The sequence below is a fragment of the Nestor notabilis genome, unplaced genomic scaffold (genome assembly GCF_000696875.1).
Source record: "Nestor notabilis isolate BGI_N333 unplaced genomic scaffold, ASM69687v1 scaffold18804, whole genome shotgun sequence".
Classification (NCBI taxonomy): Eukaryota; Metazoa; Chordata; class Aves; order Psittaciformes; family Psittacidae; genus Nestor; species Nestor notabilis.
The window spans coordinates 42681-66905 of NW_009926228.1; the positions used below are offsets into that span (position 1 = coordinate 42681).

At 37.0% G+C, this 24225-nt stretch overlaps 1 protein-coding gene across 1 annotated transcript in view; it reads right to left on the reverse strand.

Moving 5' to 3' along the window:
• Positions 1 to 24225, reverse strand: part of PDSS2 (prenyl (decaprenyl) diphosphate synthase, subunit 2) — a gene marked incomplete at its 5' end in the record, with an annotated part of 67105 nt that overhangs the window by 28701 nt on the left and 14179 nt on the right. The window contains one exon of the mRNA XM_010013438.1: positions 14404 to 14602. Within this exon, the coding sequence (XP_010011740.1) occupies positions 14404 to 14602 (199 nt within the window). The remainder of the gene's footprint in view (positions 1 to 14403; positions 14603 to 24225) is intronic.

Here is a 24225-nt window from a genome sequence, read left to right on the forward strand (position 1 = left end):
TGAAAAGCATCTGCTGCTTAACATCAGTGGCCTGGGGTCCTGAACGCTGAGGAAAGCAATGAGAAATGAGGAAACCAGGTAATTTTCCTCTGCATACCAAACTGACACAGGGGAAGACAAATTATTACAGATTCAGTAGGGTTCATGCAGTCAGTGATACACTGAGTAGTTCTTACACAGCTCTTTTCATCAGAAAATTTGAAAGCAATCAACAACCACTGTAAAATTTATTTCCTCCTGTTTTATATAAGGGGAAACCAATGTCAGGGAACTGCTTTTCCCCAAAATCATGCAATATGCCAATGGAAGAGCAGAAAACAGTGTCCCAGTTGTCTCCATTCCCACTGGTGTCTTCCTGCCTGACCAGTGCCCTGTTCCACTTGCTGATATTTCTGAGAAGCAAGTTTGAAGAGCAGGAAAGGTAGATGAAAAATCAAGTGCTTCCAACTACCTTTATTTTTTTTTATTTAAAGGTTGAGCTCCGTTTTAAACAAGTTCAAACATGGGAAAAGGGAAGAAAGAATTGCCAGAATTAGTGCTTGAAAACAACAGCATCTGAAAAGAAACCAAAGGCAGCTTATTCATAATCTCTCTTCCTGCTATTTTTCCACTCCTCTACACACTTTTGAGAAGTCTGGTCCCTCTTCAGTGCTCGAGATGAGCAGGAGTAACATCACACTGAGAGAAAACAAACTTCCACTCTATTTTTCATTTTCTACTCTGCATCAGCATCTTCTAAGCTTATTTTCTGCTCCCCCAGAGCATCCACAGGGCTAGAAGCAGCCCAGGGGATGATCCATTACTTGCAGGTGACAAGTGCTCATGCAAATAACTTCACGCCCTTTAAACACATGTTCTGCAACAGTTCTGCCAGCATTTGTTTTTTCTTTCTTTTTTTTTTTTTTCTTTTTTCCTAAGGAGGTGTTACTTCAACACCTTTTGTAAAGATGTGATCTCTTTTGCTTTTAAAAGGTCAATACAAAGGCCTTCAATTTAGGATGAACATGGGAAAAAGAGATGGATTGTTAAAGCAAAAATGTCTCTTACTATCTAGGCAAACTAAGTGCATAACATGATGTGAATTTTGGACACAAGCACGTGATTGCTGATTCCATAGCAAGATAGAACTCATGCTCTGACTTTGATGCAAACACGAAACAGTCCAGAAGACTGTGCTATGTTTCAATGCCATAGGAGGTCTGTAGGTTTGAAGATTGGAAGTTTCATGCAACTTAGTTTGCCCTTTTCTGGATAATAACTTATTTGTAGAAAATGCACAGCTTTTTTCTGAGTCTAGTTTCTCAAGTTCAGATATTTCTACTTCTTGACTGAAGAAATAAAACAAAATGGTGGTAATTTTTTTAGCAGTTCAGAAAACTACTCAGGATGTTCCACCAACCACACATTAAATTTCCTCTTTTTCCTGAAATCAGACTAAATCCTTTGGGTATTTACTGAAGACTGATCCATCTACAAGATAATTCAGGGTTCATAATTCCCAAAGCACTGTGTACACATGTCGACACAGAATAGGGCCATACGTTCATTGTCACAGGTATAGCAGCCCATTTCTTTGCTGTAGTTGACTGCCCTGGGAAATCCAGCTCTGTCTATGAAAAACATAGGTGTATTTTAATTAAAAGTGAACTTTCAAATCCAGAATGACTGCAGGAAAATCATAGATTATAAGACACTTTTGGCAGAACACTTTCTTCAGAGTTAGAAAATAAGACTCAGACTCCTTCAAGCACAGTGAAAAGAATGGATTCTGGGCCCCACTCATCCTTCATGAGATTTCTAAACAACCTGGATGAAAAGAAGACATTGCTGCCATAGATTTAGCAACTCAAGCACTTTGTTCCCTTTACTTGTCTTTGAAATATTTTGTTTAAAGTTCACTGCAACATAACACTGCATATGTATTTTTTCCCGTTTCTCATTCTAGTTTAAAAAAAGGAATGAATTTGAGCTCCATTCAATGTGTGGTGGTTTTATTTTAAATTCAGCAGCTGAAATGGAATTGATTACACAGATCACTATTTCAGGGTAGCAATACAGTGTCTCTCCAGACTCTACTGGATATTTTCAAGGGGAACATCAGGGAAAGGATGAAGCTCTTGTGGGAAGACAGGAAACAGCACTAGGAAGAACACAGCAATGGATATATCTTTGTTCCTCATCCTTCCCAATTTCCATCTGACAAGCTTCCTTAGCTTTGCCAAATTCCTTTCAAGAAGGGCCACAAGTAATTCTTTCCTTTCTTAGTGTTGAAACAATATCCTTTCCTCACACATCTGCTATGACAGACCCTACTTGCTGCTGATGCGTAGACTTGAAAATGTAACAAGACTTCTCTATACAAATAAAGAAGAAAATTAGACAGTCAGGAAACATTACATATACAGATAAAAGTTTCTTCCAGTTGCATTTGACTTCCCTCCCCAAACAGGCATTAGTTTTTGGAAATATTTCCATGTTTAAAAATTCCATAAAAAGTTCTTAAAATTAAGAATTCTCCTGCATTTGATGCCAAAATATTGCAACACTAGGAAGCTAAAGATGAAATTCAGTAAATAGCTGAAATTGGATTTTGACTGTTCAATAATACCTAAATAAAGGGAGCAAAAACTCCAAGGAGTTCCAAGAGCACTGGAATTCAATTTTCTTTCCTGGTAATCTCTTCAAATATCATTAGTTATACAGGTAACTAAGTGTGCCAGCCTACAGAGTTTTTTTAATGTAATGTTTATTGAATCCTATTGGATTTACTATTTGAAATCATCTTGAGCTTTAGTATTTTTTAAGCCATCCCTCTCTTAGCTGTAACACATAGAAGGGACTCCTTACAGCAAATTGCTTTCTAGCAAGTTTTAAATGCTATTGGAAAACACATTTATGGTTTTCTTCACTCCGTTAATGACAGATTAGTAGCAAAATACAATGTGCAAAATAAACACATCACCAGACCCACTACTTGGTTAAAAGGTACTTCCTAGGCATAAAAAAAAAATAAAATTGTTCCAAACAATCAGCAGCAGTCAATTTGAATAGTCAGTATTGTCAAATACCTACCTTAAGGTGAGTCTACCTTAAGGATTTTCAATAGTGTTAACTTACCTTTTAATGCTGATCAATACTATCCACAGAAGGGGTTTTCACTAGTATAAAGATTTAGAGTGCATAATTCAGTCATCTTCCTATCAATAACATAACCAATAGAAGAAATATCATTTTCTCTTCTCTACGTCCACATGGCACCTCACACAGTGTATTAATATCTTTACAGATCCAGTGTAGCAGATCCTTGCACTGAAGTACTCAACCAACTGTTGATGAGTGACTTAGGCTAGGGAAATACATAATTTCTTCAGCTTGACCCTTTTGGATAGGGTAATTTCATTACATATCTTTCTTCTGTATAGAACAGTGAACAAAGAAAGTATAGTGACTACACGGTTCTGTAGCTATAAAACCTTCCACATCAATAAATGATGCAGAAAAGCATGGCTATCAGGTACTACATCCAGTCATACTGGTACAGACAACCATTAAACTGGGATATGTTCACAAATGAATTGTGGATTAAACCAAATTAAAAAAAAAAAATCTGATCAGCTCCAAATTGACAGAAATTGTACCTGCAAGTGGTATTAACTATTTTGCATAGACTTTATCTGAATAAACATTAATCAGAAGTAATACCATTTATCACTGGACAGACAGAATCAACAAAACAAAGCTGCAGATGGTTGTTAAACTAGCAAATCAACAATCCACTCTACCAGAAGTAGCAGCAATCAGACTCCAGACTCCAAGAGAAATGCTGCTGAATTTCAAACCACTAATATTAACGAACATTTCCAGTTCATACAAAGATTCAGTCATCCTGATGGCCAACAAGATATCAAATACCTCAGCATTTTGTTGAAAAATACAATTAAATAGTCTACATGACTGCCATAATTTTATGCACTATCTGTATTATCGCACTGAAGCCACTCCAGATGTAAAGGCATTTTTACTAAAAATTTGACCCTCAGAAGGTTCATTTTAAAGAAAAGCTTCACAGCAGTGCAAAAAGAGGGGCAGATACATAATCTATTATCCTATTTACAACAGATATATTTTAACCTCTCCTACTAGTACAATGTGTATAAACACCTGCTGGGAAGGAATGAAGAAGAGGGAGTATATTCTTCTCAGTGGTACCCACTGAAAGGATGAGGCAATGGGCTCAAATTAAAACATGAAATTTCATCTGGACACATGAAAACACTTCACTGTGAGGATATCAAACAATGGAACAGGTTGTCCAAAGGAGTTGTGAAGTCTCCATCTGTGGACATATTTAAAAGCCATCTGGACGTGGTCCTGGACAACCTGCTCTAGCTGACCTTGCTTGAGCGGGAGGTTTGGACTGGATGACCTCAAGAAGTCCCTTCCAACCTCAGACGTGGTGGAAGAGGACCACCACTGATGTTGTTTTCTCACATCTGCAGCAGCAGTAATGATTTTTCTTGTCTTTGAAATAATAAAAGTAAGGCTACAAAGCTGGTGCCAAATACTCTCTTAGGGAAGGGTTAAGTTTACTAATTGTACTGGAAACAGATTGTCCTTTTACAAACAGTTATGTTCTTGGGAGACTAAGAAAGGCCATCCAGACAAATTTTAAGACTCTTATCACTATTGCTAACAGTTTTGAATTGCAACTGAATCATCACAAAAATGTATTTTCACTTTTAAAAAGTGTATTCTCAGTTGAAGTTGTACTCCAAGTGGACAGCTGACTGCATAGTAACCCCAGTGACCTCCCGTCCTTCTGCAAAACTGTGTATTAACTGCCTTGTCATGGAAGTCCACCTCTAGAACCAAATTTGTTGTTAATATGTACTAACTCCTAACACAAAAAAAAAAAAACAAAAACAACACCTGAAATAATATTGTTAAGACAGTATTTAATCAGAACAGAGTTGATTACTTTTTATCCTACTATGCATTCTCGAAATCTTACTATGTTTAAGAAACAGACTTTAAATAATGCCAAAAAAACCAGAACTTGTGATCTTCCACTGCTTCACCTATAAAAAGAATGAAGTTGGCATGGTAAATACTGCTCATGGAGGACATCACTTTCCTCAACTTTGTGAAAATTCATTTTCATTTTATAATCTGTGTATGAACTAAAGCTATTTAGCAATGAATCCTCACGTGATGGTTATTCATGGCTGTGAAAAAAAGAGCTGTAATGAACACCTCTGCTTTAAGAAACCCGGACAGTGCCAATACCTATTCTAAGTAAGTGGTGAATGAAGCAGCAGAACTGCTGGCTCTTGCGAGTCCTTTCTCACAGTGTGCATTCTCATGCAGAATAAAATATCACATGCCCACAAGTTGTCGTTACTTCAATTTCTTAGAATAAATGTTACTTTCTTTTGAATATCCATTTCCTACATATTCTGGCAGCGATCAACATCTTGGATACAGTTTCTTGTTAACTGTTAAGGAAATATCAAATATAGCCACTTTTTAATGTTTGCCTCAAATCTTTGAAAGGCAATTTCTTCTTTGTAAAGTGAGGAGGTTTGCCTTTTAAAAAAATATAATAAGAACCTTTCTTCTATAATTTGGCCTTAACATTCAATTAAATTGATTTACATATATATACACACACATACGATATGCATATATTTATCTCAAATCTTGCATTTTCAACTCCTAAGCCATTTGTCTTCACCATTATACAACTGTCAGTTCAGTGTCATACATTAAAGGAGGAAACAGATGGACAGACACTTTTACCCCAACTACTCAGAACACATTTCCCAGGTATAGTGATTATCTTGAGATCTTGAATGACCTCTGGCTTGCCTCTCAACAAAATCAACTTTTTCCTTCAGTTTCTTTAAATTAGTTTTCACTTTCGTCTTCACTGATGCTTGTCATCTCTGAAAAGCCCTCCTGCTTTCATGTATAGATAGCATATTAGTATTTTGCAGACCATTCTGTTAATTAGAATGAGACAAACAGTAGTTCTATCAGAAAAAGAACTACTTAACCAAGTGTTAGAAGCAGCTGTGTGGTTTACCTCTGAGGAGGACAATATTTACTTATAGTGACAGTTATTTGGTTTGGGAACTCAAGCAGTAAACACTGACTTTAGTCTACTGGGCAGACCAGAGTAGCAGAAAGATGTGTCCAATTGCTACTACAAGGAAGGCAAATTCAAATACAAGTTGAGAAAATAGTGGGGCAATTCAGAGGCAAGAAACTTAAATGGACTTCATGCAAACCAGTATGAAAATCTTTAGTAGTCTATTGAAAATATGTCAGAACTGAATGGATAACTTTTTCCTGAGACTGTTTACTTGCTTAGTCCATGTAGCATTAAGACAGAATCTCAGATGCTCACAATTCTGTTCTTGATAGTTCCATGCCTCGATGCTTCTAAGATATTATTGCAGTATATTTTTGTGAAAGAGCTTCAATTGTAGATTAGATAATTCCATGCTACCTATGATTATGTATTTTGGTATCAGTCTCAATCGCAGTCCTTCCATGTTCTGCAGCAATCATTCTGCTACAAGGCACTGGTTGTAAGTCATATATGGCCTTAAGGGAAGTGGCAGAAATCACTCTTTCTGATATCCCTCCCACCCTCTTTTTTTTTTTCCTAACTATTTTTTCATGCAGAAGTGGGAGGACAGAAAACAGACTGAAATCTAAACATAAAATTTTCCAGCAGTACCATGGCTAAGAACGACAGAAAAATAAACTCTTTCAATACAGATCTATACTAACCCCAGAGAAGTCTAGCTTTGAGGAAGCTTAACATAAGCATTAGCTTTAAAAAACAGTACAGGTGCAGAAGGCCATTAAGGTAAAAGATAGAACTATTTGAGGAATGCACTGATTAGGAATCAAAACATTAATTGGTTGTAATCTCAAAACCAACATTCACTGCAGTGCAACAGAACTCTAAAACATCAAACAGAAGACTGTTGCTAACCTATTACCACAATTACAGATTAAGGCCAATATTTAGAATTTCAATTAAATTAATAAATTAATAAACTGTGTCACCTAATCCTCTAATTTAACTTCTTGAAAAGATTACTTTTCAAACATACAACGACAGCCATTAGGATAATGAAATTTTTACAAATATTTAATTATCTTAGAGATAGCAAAAGTATATTAGACAAAAATTTGTAAAAGATGCAGAAAACTGAATGCTTCATTTGCTCAGGTGTTATTTTAGGAGCTATAAATTTACTTCTTCAAATTAAAAAAAAAAAGGCAAATAATGCGCTTGCTAAGGAACTGTTCCACTGACACAAGGTTAGGCAATGGGAAGCGCACAATGCAGTAATTAGGAGATTCACTAGCATCATTCTACAATTTTATCATCACCATCACAAGAACCATTACCTCTAATGACAACAGAAATGCTAGACAAGAGTTTTAAGGTCAGGTGGGAAAAATTTGATTACTAAGTATTGATTCCAATAGATTTTCACTTTTGTCTCTAGCATACAGGATTCCCGCCAATGCTTGTATCCTTCCATCAACTATTATAGAGTGCCTTTTTGCTATCAAATGAACTTCACATGACTGTTAACACAACTTTAGTACAGAAATCTTCTTATTAAAAAATCCAGTATTTGAGAACATGAGGCAGGAAAAGCAATACGTCCATTAAATGGACATAAGGTTTGTCTGGATTACAATCTCTTTTTATGTTTTCCTTTAAGATAAACTGAAGCCAAATTTATCCCTCAGAAATAGATACAAATTTGTAAATTTTGTTGCACCCTAAAACTAATTATTAAAGCAAGTAACAGTTTTCTTAAGAATTGATTCATAATTATGTATGAATCACAACAATGCATTTCTCAGAACTGTGCTTGCATTCCCCAATAAAATGTATCCTAAGTTGTATGCAAATGTTGAGTATGTACCTCAGTATTTTATGACACAGAACCGCATATTTAGGATTGCCCAAGGAAGAGCTTTATTTTGTAATAATGCCATTACGATGGCTATGACATAGCTGTTGTTGCCCCATTCCTAGCAGTGTTCAAGGCCAGGTTGGATGGGGACTTGAGCAACCTGGTCTAGTGGAAGGTGTCTCTGCCTGTGGCAAGAGGTTGGAACAAGATGATACTTAAGGTCTCTTCCAACCCTAACTATTCTGTGATTCTATGGTACATTAAAGGTTCAAAACCATTACATTCTTCCTCAGTTTTCTTCTCCCCCCTTACCCAGACAAAACAGTGTTCCTTATATGTACTTTTCCATAAATCAGTTCTGAGCTCTTTAAACTTATCTACATTTTTCAGTAGTGTCTGTTTCTGAAACACATCCACTAAGTACTCTAAAATACTTAATTAAAATAAAAATACTCAGCAATATAGATAATGTCCTACTCCCTATCTAGTCCAGTAAATCACCATCAAACAATGACGTGGGACAGTACAGCAAAACAGACATGGTAATATACTTCAGAAAAGCTTTTTATCCTGCTTTCTAGAAAAAATTGTGGAGGTTCTTTTTTTTTTTTTCCCCCTCCTCAAAGAACTCAACTTCACTATCTAACTTCCTAACTTGGGTGTCTTAATCTAATCTGATCTCTGCTTCTTACCAAATTCATGCCTCAGTGTTACCTTGCTGCTCTGTGAACTGATCATTTTAAAGGTACTTATCTCTAACAGCAGCTTGTATCAGTTAAGAAAAAGGAAACAGATACATAAGCAGAGGTGAAAAGTTAAAATAATTGAGAAAAAATTAAAATGCACTTTAATTTGAAAATGCTTTTAGCAGCAGCTTCGGCTTTTCTCTGTTAACACAGAGAAACACATTACATAACACAGCAAACACATTACTTCTGGTTCTCACCTTTTCTCCATTATTATTCCTGCCTTCTCTCATCAATCAGCTACTGAATCTCAGACAGAAAATACAGATTAAAGGTGTTTGTTTATTTTATGTAAAATGTAATGTAAATACACTTAGTGGGATTTATGGATAACATTTTCTACCAGAGGAAACCAAGAAGAATAGCTTTTTCAAAATAACTTTTATTGCTCTGAAAATAACTCATCTCACACCTACTTTTACCACCAAGAAGCACTTTCTACTCGCCTCAAACAAAATGTAAAGCACTGTTCTAAGGGACAGTAATTTGGACCTATTACAAGTCAACGGCTGCTAATGGCTGCATTTACACTGGCAAGGAGGCACTTCCTTTTAAAAAGGGTATTTCTTATAGGATTCTTGATGGGATGCACTCTTCATGTTCTTTAGAGTAAGTTTTCAGTTTTGAAGAAAGAAACCTACTACTGATCCTGGGAATAATTTCTTTAGCCAACCTATGATTTCTCACTTAAAATATATTTTTCAAAAGATTATGTTCTTCTCTTGACATCATCCAGGGCAAGAGAAAGCGTGGCACAAGTACTACTTTTCTTAAATGACATTTAAAAATTAAAATTGCATAGATTCTAGCTTACTTGTTTGTCAGTTCTCAAAAATGTCAATTTACATCAAAACAGCAACAGGCGTAATTCCAGAAAGGAGATGTTCTCCATATCCTTCATTGGTCAGCAAGGAACCAAATCACTCAAGTTCAGAACAGCCTTCCCAATAGGACAACTGATGAACCAGAAGTAGAAACCATAGTTGAAGATCAAGCAATTCTTTTATGAAGTACAGGGTACATTCAGATTGTTGCAATAGGAAGACATAGGAAGATTTACATGACTAACTTGTTGATGTTTATGCGAACACAAGGCCTATTTGGCAAACAACACATTTATGCCTTTAAGAATACATAAACTTAACATAAGGAAATGCATCCACTATATAAGTACTACACCTGTGCTACTGTTTATTTATAAACAAAAAATGCTTAATAAAACAATGCTCTATAATACAGTCTTCTGGCAGAGTTCTGCATTGATAGATGAGATTCTTAAATTCAATTCCAAGCTTTCAGGCTGTAGATTTTGAAGCACTTCTGTGAATAGTTTAATCACTCCAACGATAGCTCAACGAATTATAGTGGGAAAATAGTCATGCTTCAGGGTTCAGTAAGAACTATGGAGAACACTATCATTGCATGTATTTCAGGGGTTTGGGGTAGGCTTGCTTTTTTTTCTTTTATCTTTTTTTGGGGGGAGGTGGGTTATTTTTTTGTTTGGATATGTTGTTTCTGGTGATTTGGTTTTGATTGGTTGGTTTGTGGGCTTTTTTTTTTCTTTTTTTTTTTTTTTTTTAAATACAAAAGATGCCTTCCTACCAGTTTATGGAGTTGCAAGCAATAAATTTACATATTATTTTATCATTTTCTTTAGTCATCAGCAAATTACAGTAGGGATTGCACTAAAATGCATAATTTCATCCTTCTGAAGTTTTATGTATCACTGTCTTCCAAGTACAGGAGGATCAAAACCGGTAATAATTACATCTTTTATGCACCACCTCTGTAGTTTCAGTAAGACAACTGATGATTCTAATACTCTAGGAAGCAAAAGGTTTCTTCCAATTTATCTGTGATATACACCGAAAAAGCACATTACTTGATAGTATCACAGTCAATATTCACACATCACTTGTGTTATAATGTCCATATCACTTATCTGTCTGACAGATGACAGAAACGCCAATTAATGCTTATTACATTTGCTGTGTTTGCATCTGAATATCACCAGACCAGAGTCAAAGGACTTCCATACGACAAAAGTTGCTGTTAGCAGTTTCATCCCGAAACCCTTGGCTAAGCAAAGCAAGATAACAAATGTTAAAGACATGGTACCTTCTGACAGCAACAAAGAACCAACAGTTAAACATATAATTTTACACTTCTTAATGATTTATTCACGTATTTATTTAAAACTGCATATGGCCACATATCCCACAGGATAGTTGGGAGGTAGCCTATTTTGTTAGGCAAACATGCTTTTCCATCTCTCCCACATCTACATGTTTATGATTACTTTTACAAATACCTTATTACAATCCTGGTACCAAAACACTGCACCCTCAAAATGAGAAAAATTTTCAAAATAATATCATCCCATATAAACACACCCCAACCCAATAAACCAGCACATTACCAGGCATTACTACTATTTCAGTAGCAAAAACCAAATATGCCTTTACTTGTCAAAGGCCCACTGTTCCTAAACCCACTGCTGATAGACCATCTACTAAAAGATCCCAACCAATTCATCCTGGGGCTCAATTCTGTACTAAAATCCATGGATTAGCAATATACAGTGTACTACAGGATGCAGCTCTGAAATAAGATTTTTATCCATATTATCTTCAAACATAATTTATCACCACAATCAGCAGGCCAAGAAAAGCCACCATCCGAAATACAAAGTAGACGAAAAAATACAAAAAGGATAGTTTATATAAGGTGATCAAAATATTAACACGTATGTACAAAAGAATTGTAAGTATATGTGATCTGATCAATCTAATGCTTTGTAGCTGTAAAAGGTTTCTGAAGAAATTAATGTTCACTTTAAAGTTTTTATCTGAATAAATGTAGAACTCTGCCATAATTACAGAAATGCAACACGCATTTGCATCTGCCATTCAGTTTTTTATTTTAAACCACAGTCAATGCCAACTTCGTAATCATAATTAATGCCTCATAATTTCACAAAGTAGGAAATTAGAATTTCTTCTGAATTATTATGCATGTTCAGAAAACAAAATTTTGGATGACTTTATAATAGTACAACAGCAGAATTTAGCTTACAGGAGGCTTCCTAACTGACGCTTCAAGAAATCTGGAGTCCTTTAGGCTCAGATATTAAAATAAAAACCCAAACCACAACAGAAAAATACCCCAACCCTTCTTTTGCACAACTTCAGTAACATAGAAGAAGTATGAGCACTAGTTTAAAAGAAACCCCCAAAAACACAAGCTCTGAGACTCAAACCTTGTTAACATCATTACAGATATATTCTACAACAGTAGCAAGAGGAAAATTACTACGAATTAACAACAACAATTCCTATATTTAATGTTATTTAAAAATCAAAGTGTTACCTAAGGCAATTACCTTGCAGCCTTTTAATATCTACAGGGAAAAGCCTAAGGGAAAATAATTGACTTTGCTAATTTTACCCTTGGCAATTATAAAATAGCTCTGCATTTCATTACGACTACAGAATTTCACATCTAATTGTCAGCCCCGAGAGAAGCACAGAGATAAATGCATCATACACAAGCTCAGACTAGAGTTAAACACCACAATAAAATTATCTTGGTTCAGTTAATGTTAAACCTCCTTTTATTTTAAATTCTAGTCTATACAACAGCTATGCATGTCAATAGAGGTTACAGCCTACCATGGTCAATACCATGCATGTAACGATATAACGCTGCTCATTTCATTAGCCAATTTGCTGAGCTATCAAGTAAATGCCAGCAAAGAAGCAGTACTCTGATTTTTGCTTTTTACATCAAAGAAAACAAAACATTATGAAGGAAAAAAGTCACAGTTATTTCACACTGCTGAAAAACAGATGCCAGATTTGAAAATTCATCATTTACAAAAGAATAAATACAGTATGTTTAAATCATTGCACCTGTCAAGAGATTTCTATAGCTTATACTTCAATTTTTCTAACTTTGCTACTAGGGTTAGATGTATGAAAAAGAATAATTTACTAAGTCAATCAGTTTCCATAATGGCATCCCACTTATCGTATGTAGAAGCTATGAAAGTATTTAGATGTCAGAAAAATGAAAAAAAGTGCTAAAATGTTTTGGCAGAATTTTCCAACACGCGGTATAATGATTGCTTTAAAAAAAAAAAAAAAAAAAGAAAAAAAAAAAGAAAAAAAAAAAAGAACAGGGGGAAAAAAAAAAGTGTATCTTTGCACTTGTGCTTCATTTCACTGTAGGCTTGTTTCCTGGCAAGCCTTCAGGGATTATACATTCCTGTTGCAATAGTTAATGATGTACTAAATGCAAAGTTATAGGTGTGACATTTTATAAGTTTCCTCTTACGTTGAAACAAAAAATTGATGTAGGGTTAAATCCTTTGCCCCATCTTAAGAATCTTATTAAGCATAAAAAAAAAAAAATTAAAATGAACAGGTACAAATCAGCAATAATTAGTAAGACCAATTGCACTCCATTTTGGTTATGGAATGATGAAATTTTTGCACTATTTAGAACTTTTCCTAATACTTACTACCAGTTACCACCATAAAGGCTTAACTCACTATTCCAGCAGACTGACATCTAATTTTCTGTCTCTTCTCCAGAATCTCAGCTCTGTGTTACAAAATGACACCACTTTTGAAAGAAACTGTCACACTCATGATCAAAGCAGTACAGAAATACTCAACCACCATCACGAGGAGCTTTAGCATGAGAATCTAAAAACACAGACTCCTTAAGCTCAGAATTAAAATTATGTTGACTACTGACAATTGAAGGCATGACAAACATTTATTTACATTAGGATGTACAGCAATCTTCAGATGTATAAAGAGCACCCCTGCTAATAAGAACTGTCTTCCGTTTCCACTAGGATGGCACATTAAGTTCTTCAGCCATATACATAGTTAGGTGTTACTCTAGACTGGCACAGGGTTGCCCAGGAATCTATCTCCACCATCGGAAGTTTTAAGATCAAGCTAGACAAACACATATCAAGAATGATTTGGTGTAGCTGATCCTATCTGTGAAAAAGAAGAACCAACTAGAAAATGATTTCTTAAGGTCGCCAGCTGTCTCATTTTTTAAGATCATACATATATATGATTTGTTTGTCATGAAAAACATTTCCCTGTAAAGTTTCAAACAGTTTGGCTGAGCAGCTGGATTACAGCTGCCCTTTAGAAGCCAGTACATCCACATTAATACGGCAATCCAATATTCAGGGGCATCCAAATGCCTAACAACGTAATTTTATTAAGAGTAAAAAGTCACCTGAGTGTTGTGTAGACAAAGCAATGAAACCTTTTCCCCCAAGAATTCCCTAAGACTGACAAGCCTTTCACAAAGCACAAGGTAAAACAAAATAACAAACCAAACATGTCTTCAGCTAGCAATCTGCCAGAGGTGGTGTAGTCATGAGCATGCCACCAGATATACATTAAATTCACCAAATGATCCACTCATCCATTACTACAGTGCTTCAGAATGTATACTGAAGACATCATCACAGTAATCCTATAGGACAGTGGTGAACGCGTTCACAGCAGCAGCAGCTTGTCACCCCATCTAGAGCTATAATGTAAGTATGCTGATTTTTAAAGGATGTTCCATATATACAGACATATCATAACTGCTGATTTTTTAAAGGGCCTCTCCTTCAGAAGGGTTACTAATAGTTACTTGCTCTGGCAGTAGAAGATTGTTTTTCTTTTTACCTTAGTATTCTGCAACTGTGCAAGACTTGTGCAAGCATTTGCTAGAAGAAAATCTCCACTCAAAACAGCCATTTTATTTCCAAACTGCATATCCTTCAGCGGGCCATCGCAGGACTTGAGCTCACCAATATTCACTATGCCACGATGCACCAGAAAGGCAGTGTGGATCAGTTCTGTAATCTCAGCCAGACTTCTTTGACTGAAAGCAAAGAAAAAGTACACTTATTTTTGATACTATCAATACAATATATATTCTTAGGGGAAAACAAAAACCCACCAAAAAAAACAAACAAAAAATAACCGCATGTGCTAAACAGATGTTTTATGCATTATCAAGTAGTTCTGTGCACTTCCAGAAGCCACAGCCAGAAGGTGTTAAACGCAGAGAACTATCACTGTGTTATTTCCAGGTAAGCTGCAGGTACCACAGGTTCCATTTGGAGCTGCCCTTTGTCTGAATTCTTCACAAAATAAAGTTAAGTAATCAATACAGTCGTCATGGTGCTTTTTGCTTTTTTTTTTGTTTTGTATTCTAGAAGCTTGAGGGACACTAATATGAAGAAACTGCCAAGCAAAAAGAACTGATGGGAAGGAACAAAGAACAATCAGCAGGGGAGTCACAAGCAGGCTGATCTGAACACCATAAGAACACTGCAGTCAATGACTGCTCAAATTAGACTTAAATTAATAACAGGATATCTTGCAGTTCAATAATAGCGGGGGGGAGGGTAGGGGAAGGGAGAGGCACACGGGGAACAGGGGAAACAGCTGAACATTTTAAAACTATGTACTAATGATATTTCACTGGTTGTTTTAGTCAGGAGAAGCAGAGGTGATTGTCCAGCAAAGGGACAGAACAAATTTTATTTGAATAGGTTTACAAATCACTTCTTATTCCAACACACACTGCACCACATCCTGAATTTAGAGGTTCAATTCCCTGTGAGAAGCTGGCCACAAAGGTTATCCCGTAGAGGCTTGCCCTCTGTTTATTTTCATTTTTGGAAAAGGCATGACAAGAGTCATTAGCACAACCCTCTCCTACCCCTGTCCCGCCACAATTCAACCCTGTAGACCCTGATAGTGACTGTCACTCCAAGGAGCCCAGAGATGTCACCTTAGCTCAGAACTACAACAGGGCAATGAACAGACATAATAACTGAGCAGGGACAAGTGGAGGGGGGAACAGAGCAACTGGAGCATCCTCTTAATGCTGCAAGCCTAGACACACACAGACTTTCCCCCCAGGAAATTTTCAGCACATTCACATGTTTTCTGACTCAAGCAGTTCCCTTTATGTCATAGAGACTTCACATATGAGCAGAAATTCAATGCATGCCCTCAACTAGACAAATGGTTAAAAGGCCTTAAAACTCAAATTAAATTGCAAGCTAGTACAAAGGTATATTATGCTGCCTGTGCCTATTCAAAAGCAACCAGGAGCTGAGTAACCAAACTGCTCCATACCTTCACATACACATATACCTGCTCACAGCTTAGATTCTGCCTCAGTACCAGCATAGTACTGAGTAAATTAATACTGTTTTCTCTGGACAGTGAAGATGTGTTGCAACCATCCCAAATGATACTAATTTAAAGTAACCTTCTGCCCCAAATATTTCTGACCTGCAAAGAACCCCAGCAGTAACTGTTTCAGGCCAGTGATCTGTGCCTGTTAGCAAGAGGGAAGAGCTAGTAGAGCCTAGGCAGGCATGCAAAAGGAAGATGAGCTGGGACAAGAGGATAAACAGAGGTTCCGAACATATTTTATCACACACACACATGGAAACTTAAGCTGTTTTTAAAACTGCCTTTATAATTCACAAGTTTTGCTCCACGTAGAGAAAAACAATCTGAAAACAAAACAGCCAGCCATTCTCCATGTAGACAATAAAGCTAAGGTTGATGCTGTTTTTCAAGGAGGCTAGAGAGAAACTCCCACAACCTACAGACACAGTACTGTAATCACATTTCATTCAGCTCTAACAAAAGGTTAATAAAATTTCAAGCTCAGAGAAAAAGACTAACAAGACATCCCGATGCTCCTGCTGTCATTGTCAGGGTAGCCCTTGGAGGAAATGTCCGTATCAATTCGGTTTATCAGATGGACAGCTGATCAACATTAAACAGACTTGGCTCTGGGCAGATTGAGCCAAGCTACCTGTTATGAATAGCAATGAGAGCCCTCTGCTCTCTGCTGCCGAGCTCTGCCATTTCCGAGTGCCGCAGATCCCAGGACATATGGGGATCCCTAGTGACGAGCACATAAAGCTGCAGCTAACTCAAGCGACGGCTCATTTCCCCCAGCTGAAAGCAGGCATTAATATCCTGAGGAGATCAGGCCCGCCTCTGTGACCCCTAACTATTGAAGCAAAACGACGACTGTCCTATTTCTTCATTTAATAAGCTTTTAATGAAGGAAATCAAAATCCCCTCTTTGACTTCAGCATCACTCTTCATGAAAAGGTTACACAAATACATCAGTGTCATGCTTTCCAAATGCTCAGGATCTGGATGTTTTAATTTCTTTTTCCATAATCCATTTGTTCTCCAAACGGTACTCATATTATCTGTGCTAACAAGAATCATATTAGGGAGACAATCTGCATCTAATTCTGATCTTACACACTGCTGTTCCACCCTCTCTCTTTAGCAAACTAAAAATATAAGAACCAAAGCTACTGCAGAAATCTCAGGCAATAGATTTCTTAATGTTTTTTGTGAGAACCTCCATAATACCCAGGCATAATAAAAAGTCCACAGCACTGCTACAGATACAGGAGGGTTCCTGACACGACTTTGTAAAGGCCAGCATCCAACAAAAAAACCCCGCTGTTACCAAGCTGCTATTGCATGGCTAAAGCAATACTATATACAGCTTTCTTGATCTGAAGTACAATTCAGTGATTAAATAATTTTGTATTTGAAAGCAGCTAATCTCAAAATACAAAAAAAAAAAAAAAAAAAAGTAAGTTTACTCAGGGCTGAACTTAGAACAAGAAGATACGACAGGGTATGAAAGCAGAAACAACAGGGCAACGAGATCATGGACTCCTACTGATTCCATCCTGTTCCTGCTCCACATCCCGTGTTCAGACAACAAAGAAGTGGTTACCGCAAGAATTACCTACATAGCAAGGCAGTACTGAAAAAACAGTCAATATTTTTAAAACACCTGAAGTTCCTAAATGGAAGCAGTATAAGAATTGGGAAAGCTTTTTCACCAAATGCTGGCATATTTCCCAGCCACTGCCTCTGAAGCAAGTATTCCATGCAAGCCATCACCTAATATCCCAGAGACTCTACTTACAGGCATCATGTTTCAAGAGATGATACCATTTTAGGTGCCACACATGCGCTAATGTCCTTTTCTTTCTCCCCTTCCAAAAGATCAACCAATGTGCAGGAATGGTTGTTCCAAAAAGGATGGTACAGAGGCTTGGGCAGTACCTGGGGGACTTTACTAAGAAGTTTTGATGGATCACAAACAGGTTCTGCTGTTAGGTGCATTACTTAACCAAAGTGAAATGCAGCCCACCCTTTGGCCAGTTTGGGTCAGGTGTCCTGTCTCTGCTCCCTCACAGCTTCCTGGTGCCCCTCCTCACCGGCAGAGCATGAAACTGAAGAGTCCTTGATGGGAGTAAGCATTACCTAGCAACAACTAAAACATCCCTGTGTTATCAGCATTGTCCTCATACTAAAGTCAAAAACACAGCACTGTACCAGCTTCTAAGGAGAAAAATAACTGTTACAGCTGAACTCAGGACATCTATTTAATGAAAAATCTTAATTCATAGACTCTTCCTACCTGTAGTGTGTAAAAGAGAACAGCATGTGAGTGGCCTCTTGTTCTTCTGCTCTTGACTCTGTGTTCCTGCACTTTCAGTACCAGGATGCCTAACCCAGATCTCTGTAAAATGCTTGATACAAAGTATCTCTTAGATTATAAGCTCCTCAAGCTGTAATTGTCATCCTAGAAAGTACAAAGCCACCACTAACCTTACAAGTAATTAAAAAAATACTCAGCAAGGTCAGCTGCAGCTCTATTAACTCTTTGACTGTGAAACACCAGCCTGCAGGAAAATATTAGAAAAACGCAAAATTAGGTTATATAGGCAATTAGATCCAAAACCAAGTGCAATTTCTATTCTTCCCCTTGCCCCTCTCCCCCAATGAAGGGGCACAGATCACTGAGATTTAAGTATGTTTTCCTGAACTTTGCTGAGCAGGCTTCAAAAAATCGTTTATATCTGCCCTTATAAACTACTGCAGTAGCTGCAACATCCTGCTGCTGCAATGCCAAAGTAAGGAATGCAAGTTCTGTAGAAACCCCACACTCACACAGGCACTACATCTATGGAGAAAAATAAAGAACTGATGGAGAAACACTGTAAATATGCTTCTATCTCAAAAAAAAAAAAAATCATTTTTTTTCATTCCACAATTTTGGTTTGGATTAAAATTTCCTATTCATGTGCGTTGGAGTTTGCCTCACCACAGTATCACTAATGGTCTTATTACGGAGATGAACATCTTATGCAGAATTCAACACAAATTTTAAAGCCTACACAAAACTGTATGACATAGTAAAGGAGATTGGCAAAATACTGAAACAAAATTCTATGGAAACAAAACAGGTTTTGATAGTAAATTTCCTATGCAACTTTTAAAAATTAATTTTGCAGTCTTCCTTCCTGGCATCCTGAATACTTTAATTGTTGTTTGTGTTATCTTTAAAGATTCGGAGCTATGAAACATTAGCCAGTGTGATCTCTTTAAAAGCTCTTATACGTGACTTCAGTCCCCAAGTCTACTTTCAAATCCTACTCTAAGAAGAAATAACAGCATTTTGCAAAACATATGATAAAAGAGAAACATTAAATAGCAAAATTGTATTGCTGTGAATAAAAGAGTACTTCATCTTAAATACTCCTCCGCAGTATTTGCAATGGAAACTCAAGCTCTCAGTAACAGCAATAAAACTTGAGTCAGTTTACCTTTCATTACCAACTAACAGTGAGAACTACACTGGCCCTCTCAAAGGATAATAGGTTATGCAAAAAATCATTAAATAATTTAAAATGTTAATAGTAGGCATATTATTTCACAGAAATGGACCAAAGACTTAAATTAGCCACTAAAATCTATATTCTAAAATTCTCAGCAATGGAAGCAACTGCAGCATACAAAGACAATGGAACTGACAAATCAAAAATTCTTTAAGAACTCTCATCACTGAACTTTTGAGTTAAAGCGACTAACACTATACACCCAAGATTTGATCTTTTTGTCTGTGACTGTCAATACATAAAAGACAAATTTGGATGAAAACCCTTATACTTGGGATTAAAAAAAACCCAACAAAACAACAAGAAACCAACATCCATTCCATTTCAGTGACAACTATAATAATCTATATATACCTGCAAATCTGAGAAATAAAATAGTTCTTGAGGAAAATTACACATGAAAAAGCATTGACTAAAGACTTAAAGTAATAATCTTAAACACTGACAATGTATTTGGGCAGGACTTGGTAAGTGATTTTACTTTTTTTTGGTGACCGATGAACAGAAGGAAAGCCGGGGTGGGGAATGTGTTTAAACCAGTCAACATGTATGGCAGGTGCTGTGGTTTCACGAACAGGAAAAATGTTCAGGATAAAGCACCAGACTTAAACACAATACTAAATAATCATCGTATGACCTGCATCCAGCAGAAAATATCTACCCACTGTGAATTCTTTAACGAGGTCAGAGACTAAGACTTCTGTGGTTCCCCCTATCTTGGTCACTAAGCTACTGTAGGGGCATCTTCCACCTGAGGGATAAAGGAAGCTGAAAACCATCAGTTCTATGAACTTTACCAAGTATGCTGTTTAATTGTGTTCCCATCAAACAGTTTATTTTTAAACCGGCTATGTATCTTACCTCTTTCATCTTCTTCCCTTCCCAGCATCACGGCTTTTGAAGTTCTTCTGAACTTCTGCCTATAGTCCTTCATGTGTTTTTCCTTCTTCATTCTTGAAAAGATATTATATTTTTGTATCTCCCCTACCACTGAATAGTGCTTAATTTCTTTCCCCCTCCTAACATGCCTTAGTAAGCTCTTCCCTCAGCCCATTATAGGACTTGAAAATGTTTTTGATTTTTAGTGGGCAGATGTTCACTCGAATTCAGTAAGCCAGTTTCCCTAAGCACTGTGGATAGTTGGCAGGAGGGGGAGAGGGACACCTGATGTCCAGCTCCTCTGCCTTTTCTTAGTGTAGGAATTATGAAGAAGGGTTTTGATAGTCTTGACTTGAATCATAATTGACTTAGATCTACCACAGAACAACCAATTTCCCCTTTGTTTTCCAGACAGCAACTGAAAGTTCACCTGTCTGCATCGGTTTCCAACTAATGCCACTGATGTGCAAAGACAGCCACCACTGTGTCACTACAGCATGGCTAGGAGCCCTCAAAGCCTTGGCATCAGCTGCCTGCAGTGGACTGCAAGTGATTCATACCTGCACTGTCATCTACCAGCAAAATGAAGCCCTAACTGGTGAACTTGAATCTGAAGACCCTATCTGGCTTACTCCTGTATTTGGCATTAGCGGCCAGCAAAGTAATAATGATCACAGCCTACAGCACAGCACCTATTTCTTTTGCTGGATGGCACCATCACAGTGATTCCCCTTTCAAATCGCACAGGCTAAAAGAAAAGTTCTAGTCTGGAAGCAAAAGCATCAATTCTGGGAAGCAGGTGAGGGAATCTAGACAAAGACCTGACAAGATTCACTACTCCAAGTTCAGTTTAAAAGAAAAAGTGTTAATCAGAAAAGCTAGCAGAAAAATACCACCAGAATCAGTAAGTCAGACTGATACCTACCAGGACTCTGAGGCAGACATGCAGGCTGGGACCAGTAAAGAAGAGAACATCAAGAGGAAGTCTGCACAGTAAGAAGTATCTAAGCATTGTAAGATCCAGAAAAGCAGTGACAATCCAGCTGTGTGAACAGATAGGGAGCAGGAGGGCTGGGCTGACAAGGTAAGAATCCAGATGCACTTGCTATAAAGATCGGTCCTGTCATGTTATGATCTCAATAGCGAGAAGAATGCAAAGGACATTCTACAGGAGACAGGTATTAAAAGAACATTTTCATTGCTCAGATGTGAGACAGGGAGGGAAGCCTAGCTATGTTTATAAGGCCCATAGGCAAGGATATGAGAAACCTAAATAGCTTTGATTTTATTTTGGTCATCCCAGATTTCATAAGCACTAGAAAGTGCTAAAAAGGGAGACATCAATTACTCTTCCTTTTCTTAGAGACAGACAACAAATAAATTTTCAACTTCTATTTATCAGAAGTTTAAGTATTGGTAACTGCCTTATAAAAAGACAATATTGCATTTGACAGTTTTACTTCATTTTGGAAATGTGAATCTTCCCATAGGGATAACCAGTGATTTTTAAATGGGGATTAAATGGACAATTTGGGAAAGCAGGAAAAAGTTGAGAAGAGTCATAGGAACAATCAGAGTAAAGAAAACAGACAAAGTGAGAAACTATTATTTAATAACTAGAAGGCTGATACTGATTCTGTAGATTGACTTGTATCTGCACTACAGAAAACAAATGCAAGAGAAGAAAATACATTATCAAGCAAAGATAAAATAAAATCCAGTAGCTTGAATGTAAGCAAATCTAGAGAAGAATGAAGTGAAGGCACTTTCCAATATCTACTAGGAGGAGCAACAATGGACTCTCCAACAATGGCACAAGTGAAGGTAATATCTGAGGAAATCCCATTTAAGCACAAGTATTAAAGCTGATTAAAGTTGGCAAAATCCTATTGCCCGCTTTGTACTGTAAGCCCATGTGACTATCAAAATGATATCTCTTGTTTATTCATGTATTCATGAGCCATAAAGCCAAGGGAGGGAAACTTTTCAGAAAATAAACAAAAGACAACTTAGATTTGGCAGCAGATAATGTTAGTCCGTGCACCTGAAAACTTACTATCGGCCAGAAGCCCATTTTCCTTTAAGGATATCTAGATGCTTTCAAACATTGGATTTTCCAGATGTGTTTATTTCAGCCACCTTATTCAGGAGAAATATCAAAATCAGAACCACTTTGCCCATTACACTAGTTCCCATTCCCAGTGAAGGAGCATCCAAAGCTACGAGCAGGCTGGGAACCCATTCTATTACTACAGGTATATTAATTCTATCTTATGGCACAGAGAATAAACATTTCAAAATCCATTTTAAGCAAGTTCTGCAAGAGGAAACAACCTACATTCAGGATTCATGTCTGTCTTCACACATTTAGGTGTCCACATTGGTAATGCAATGCATTTGGTATTGTACTAACCTGGGAATACATACAAGTGTTCCCACAAAGAACAGGAGATAAAGAAAAACAGAGATGATCTACAAAATTATTTTATGTATATAAGGGTGTGTATTTTACCTAAGTATACATATTTTCTTTAATTACAGTTTTCCAGATAACCATTAGGGGGTTCTAACCATGCAAGTCACATTTATTAAAGGCAGCATGTCAAATAAAAGTTGACAATTACAGGCTATATCAATACACATTATGCCAGATGGTAATGAGCCATACACAAAGGGCCAGCCATCCAAAATAATCACACCATTTTCCACAGAAATGTTGAAGAGGTTATGGTTTATTACACAGTGCTCATTAGATATACAGTGGCAGCATTAGCAATTTTTCCTTCATTTGTGTCTCATTTCAGACTCTGCCCCCACAAACCCATTCAAATTAGTACACAAGGTTAAAATCATTATGGTCAGAGGGAAAAAAAAATTAAGTTGTATTTTTAGTTTACAATAATGGTGGATCAAAGGTCCCTGGAATCTATTATTCTTTCAACTGTTATCTAACACAGGATATGAAAAAGAATGAAATTCACTGTCATTTGCCATGAAGAAAGATAGCCTATTTTAAATAAGCAAACTCTGTATTACTTAATAAATAACTCTAAGTGAAAACAACAGTTAGGTTGTGACACAAAGTGACAAAAGCCATAAAACTAAAAGTTGAAACTGAACTTTCAACCTTGGCTTTGAACTCTCTCACCTGCATTTCAATTTGCTCCTTTAACAGCATAGAAATATTAAACTGTTCAAAGGCAACTCATCCTTCAGAGCAGGTTGGAAAAACAGTGTCTCAAATAACTAGAGTGCCATCTCTGAAGAAACACGTGCAAGATGATTTAAAGCACCTTTCTACCTAGCTGCATATGTTGACTTCCAGCTAGAAAATGACTGTTGGAGACATCTATTTTCATGGCCTTTTTATAGAAGGTATGTGGGTGAAAAGATGTAATGGGGCAAATGTGAAAATTTGCCAGAACAAGCAAGGACATGTTTATTGCTTAAAAACATGCCAATGTTAATGCCCCAAACTCAACGTGACAGCCAGCATTTGGAAGTCAAAAAACTGTGTGAGAGAGGGAGGGCTTGAGCACTGGACATGCCACCTTACAACACACTGCAAAGAACTGACTTTTCAGTCTAAACTCCTCTTGAAGCATGCAGAGCATCACTCAGAAATCTGGGTCTCACAGCCAGGCAGCCACCCTGCTCACAAGGCCAGAGTATCCTTACACCTCCCTGCTGGCCACTCCTGCTGAGTTATTCTGCTGTTACACAAAATGCTGAATTATTCATTCAGACAGATGGCAAAACAGTGAAAAAAGTCAGTCAGTCTCCAGGAGATTATGAGGGAAAAAGGTGGGACACCTGGACCCCAGCTCCTGCTCCACGAAGTTACTGGGAGGGAAACATTACCTACTCAGGCATT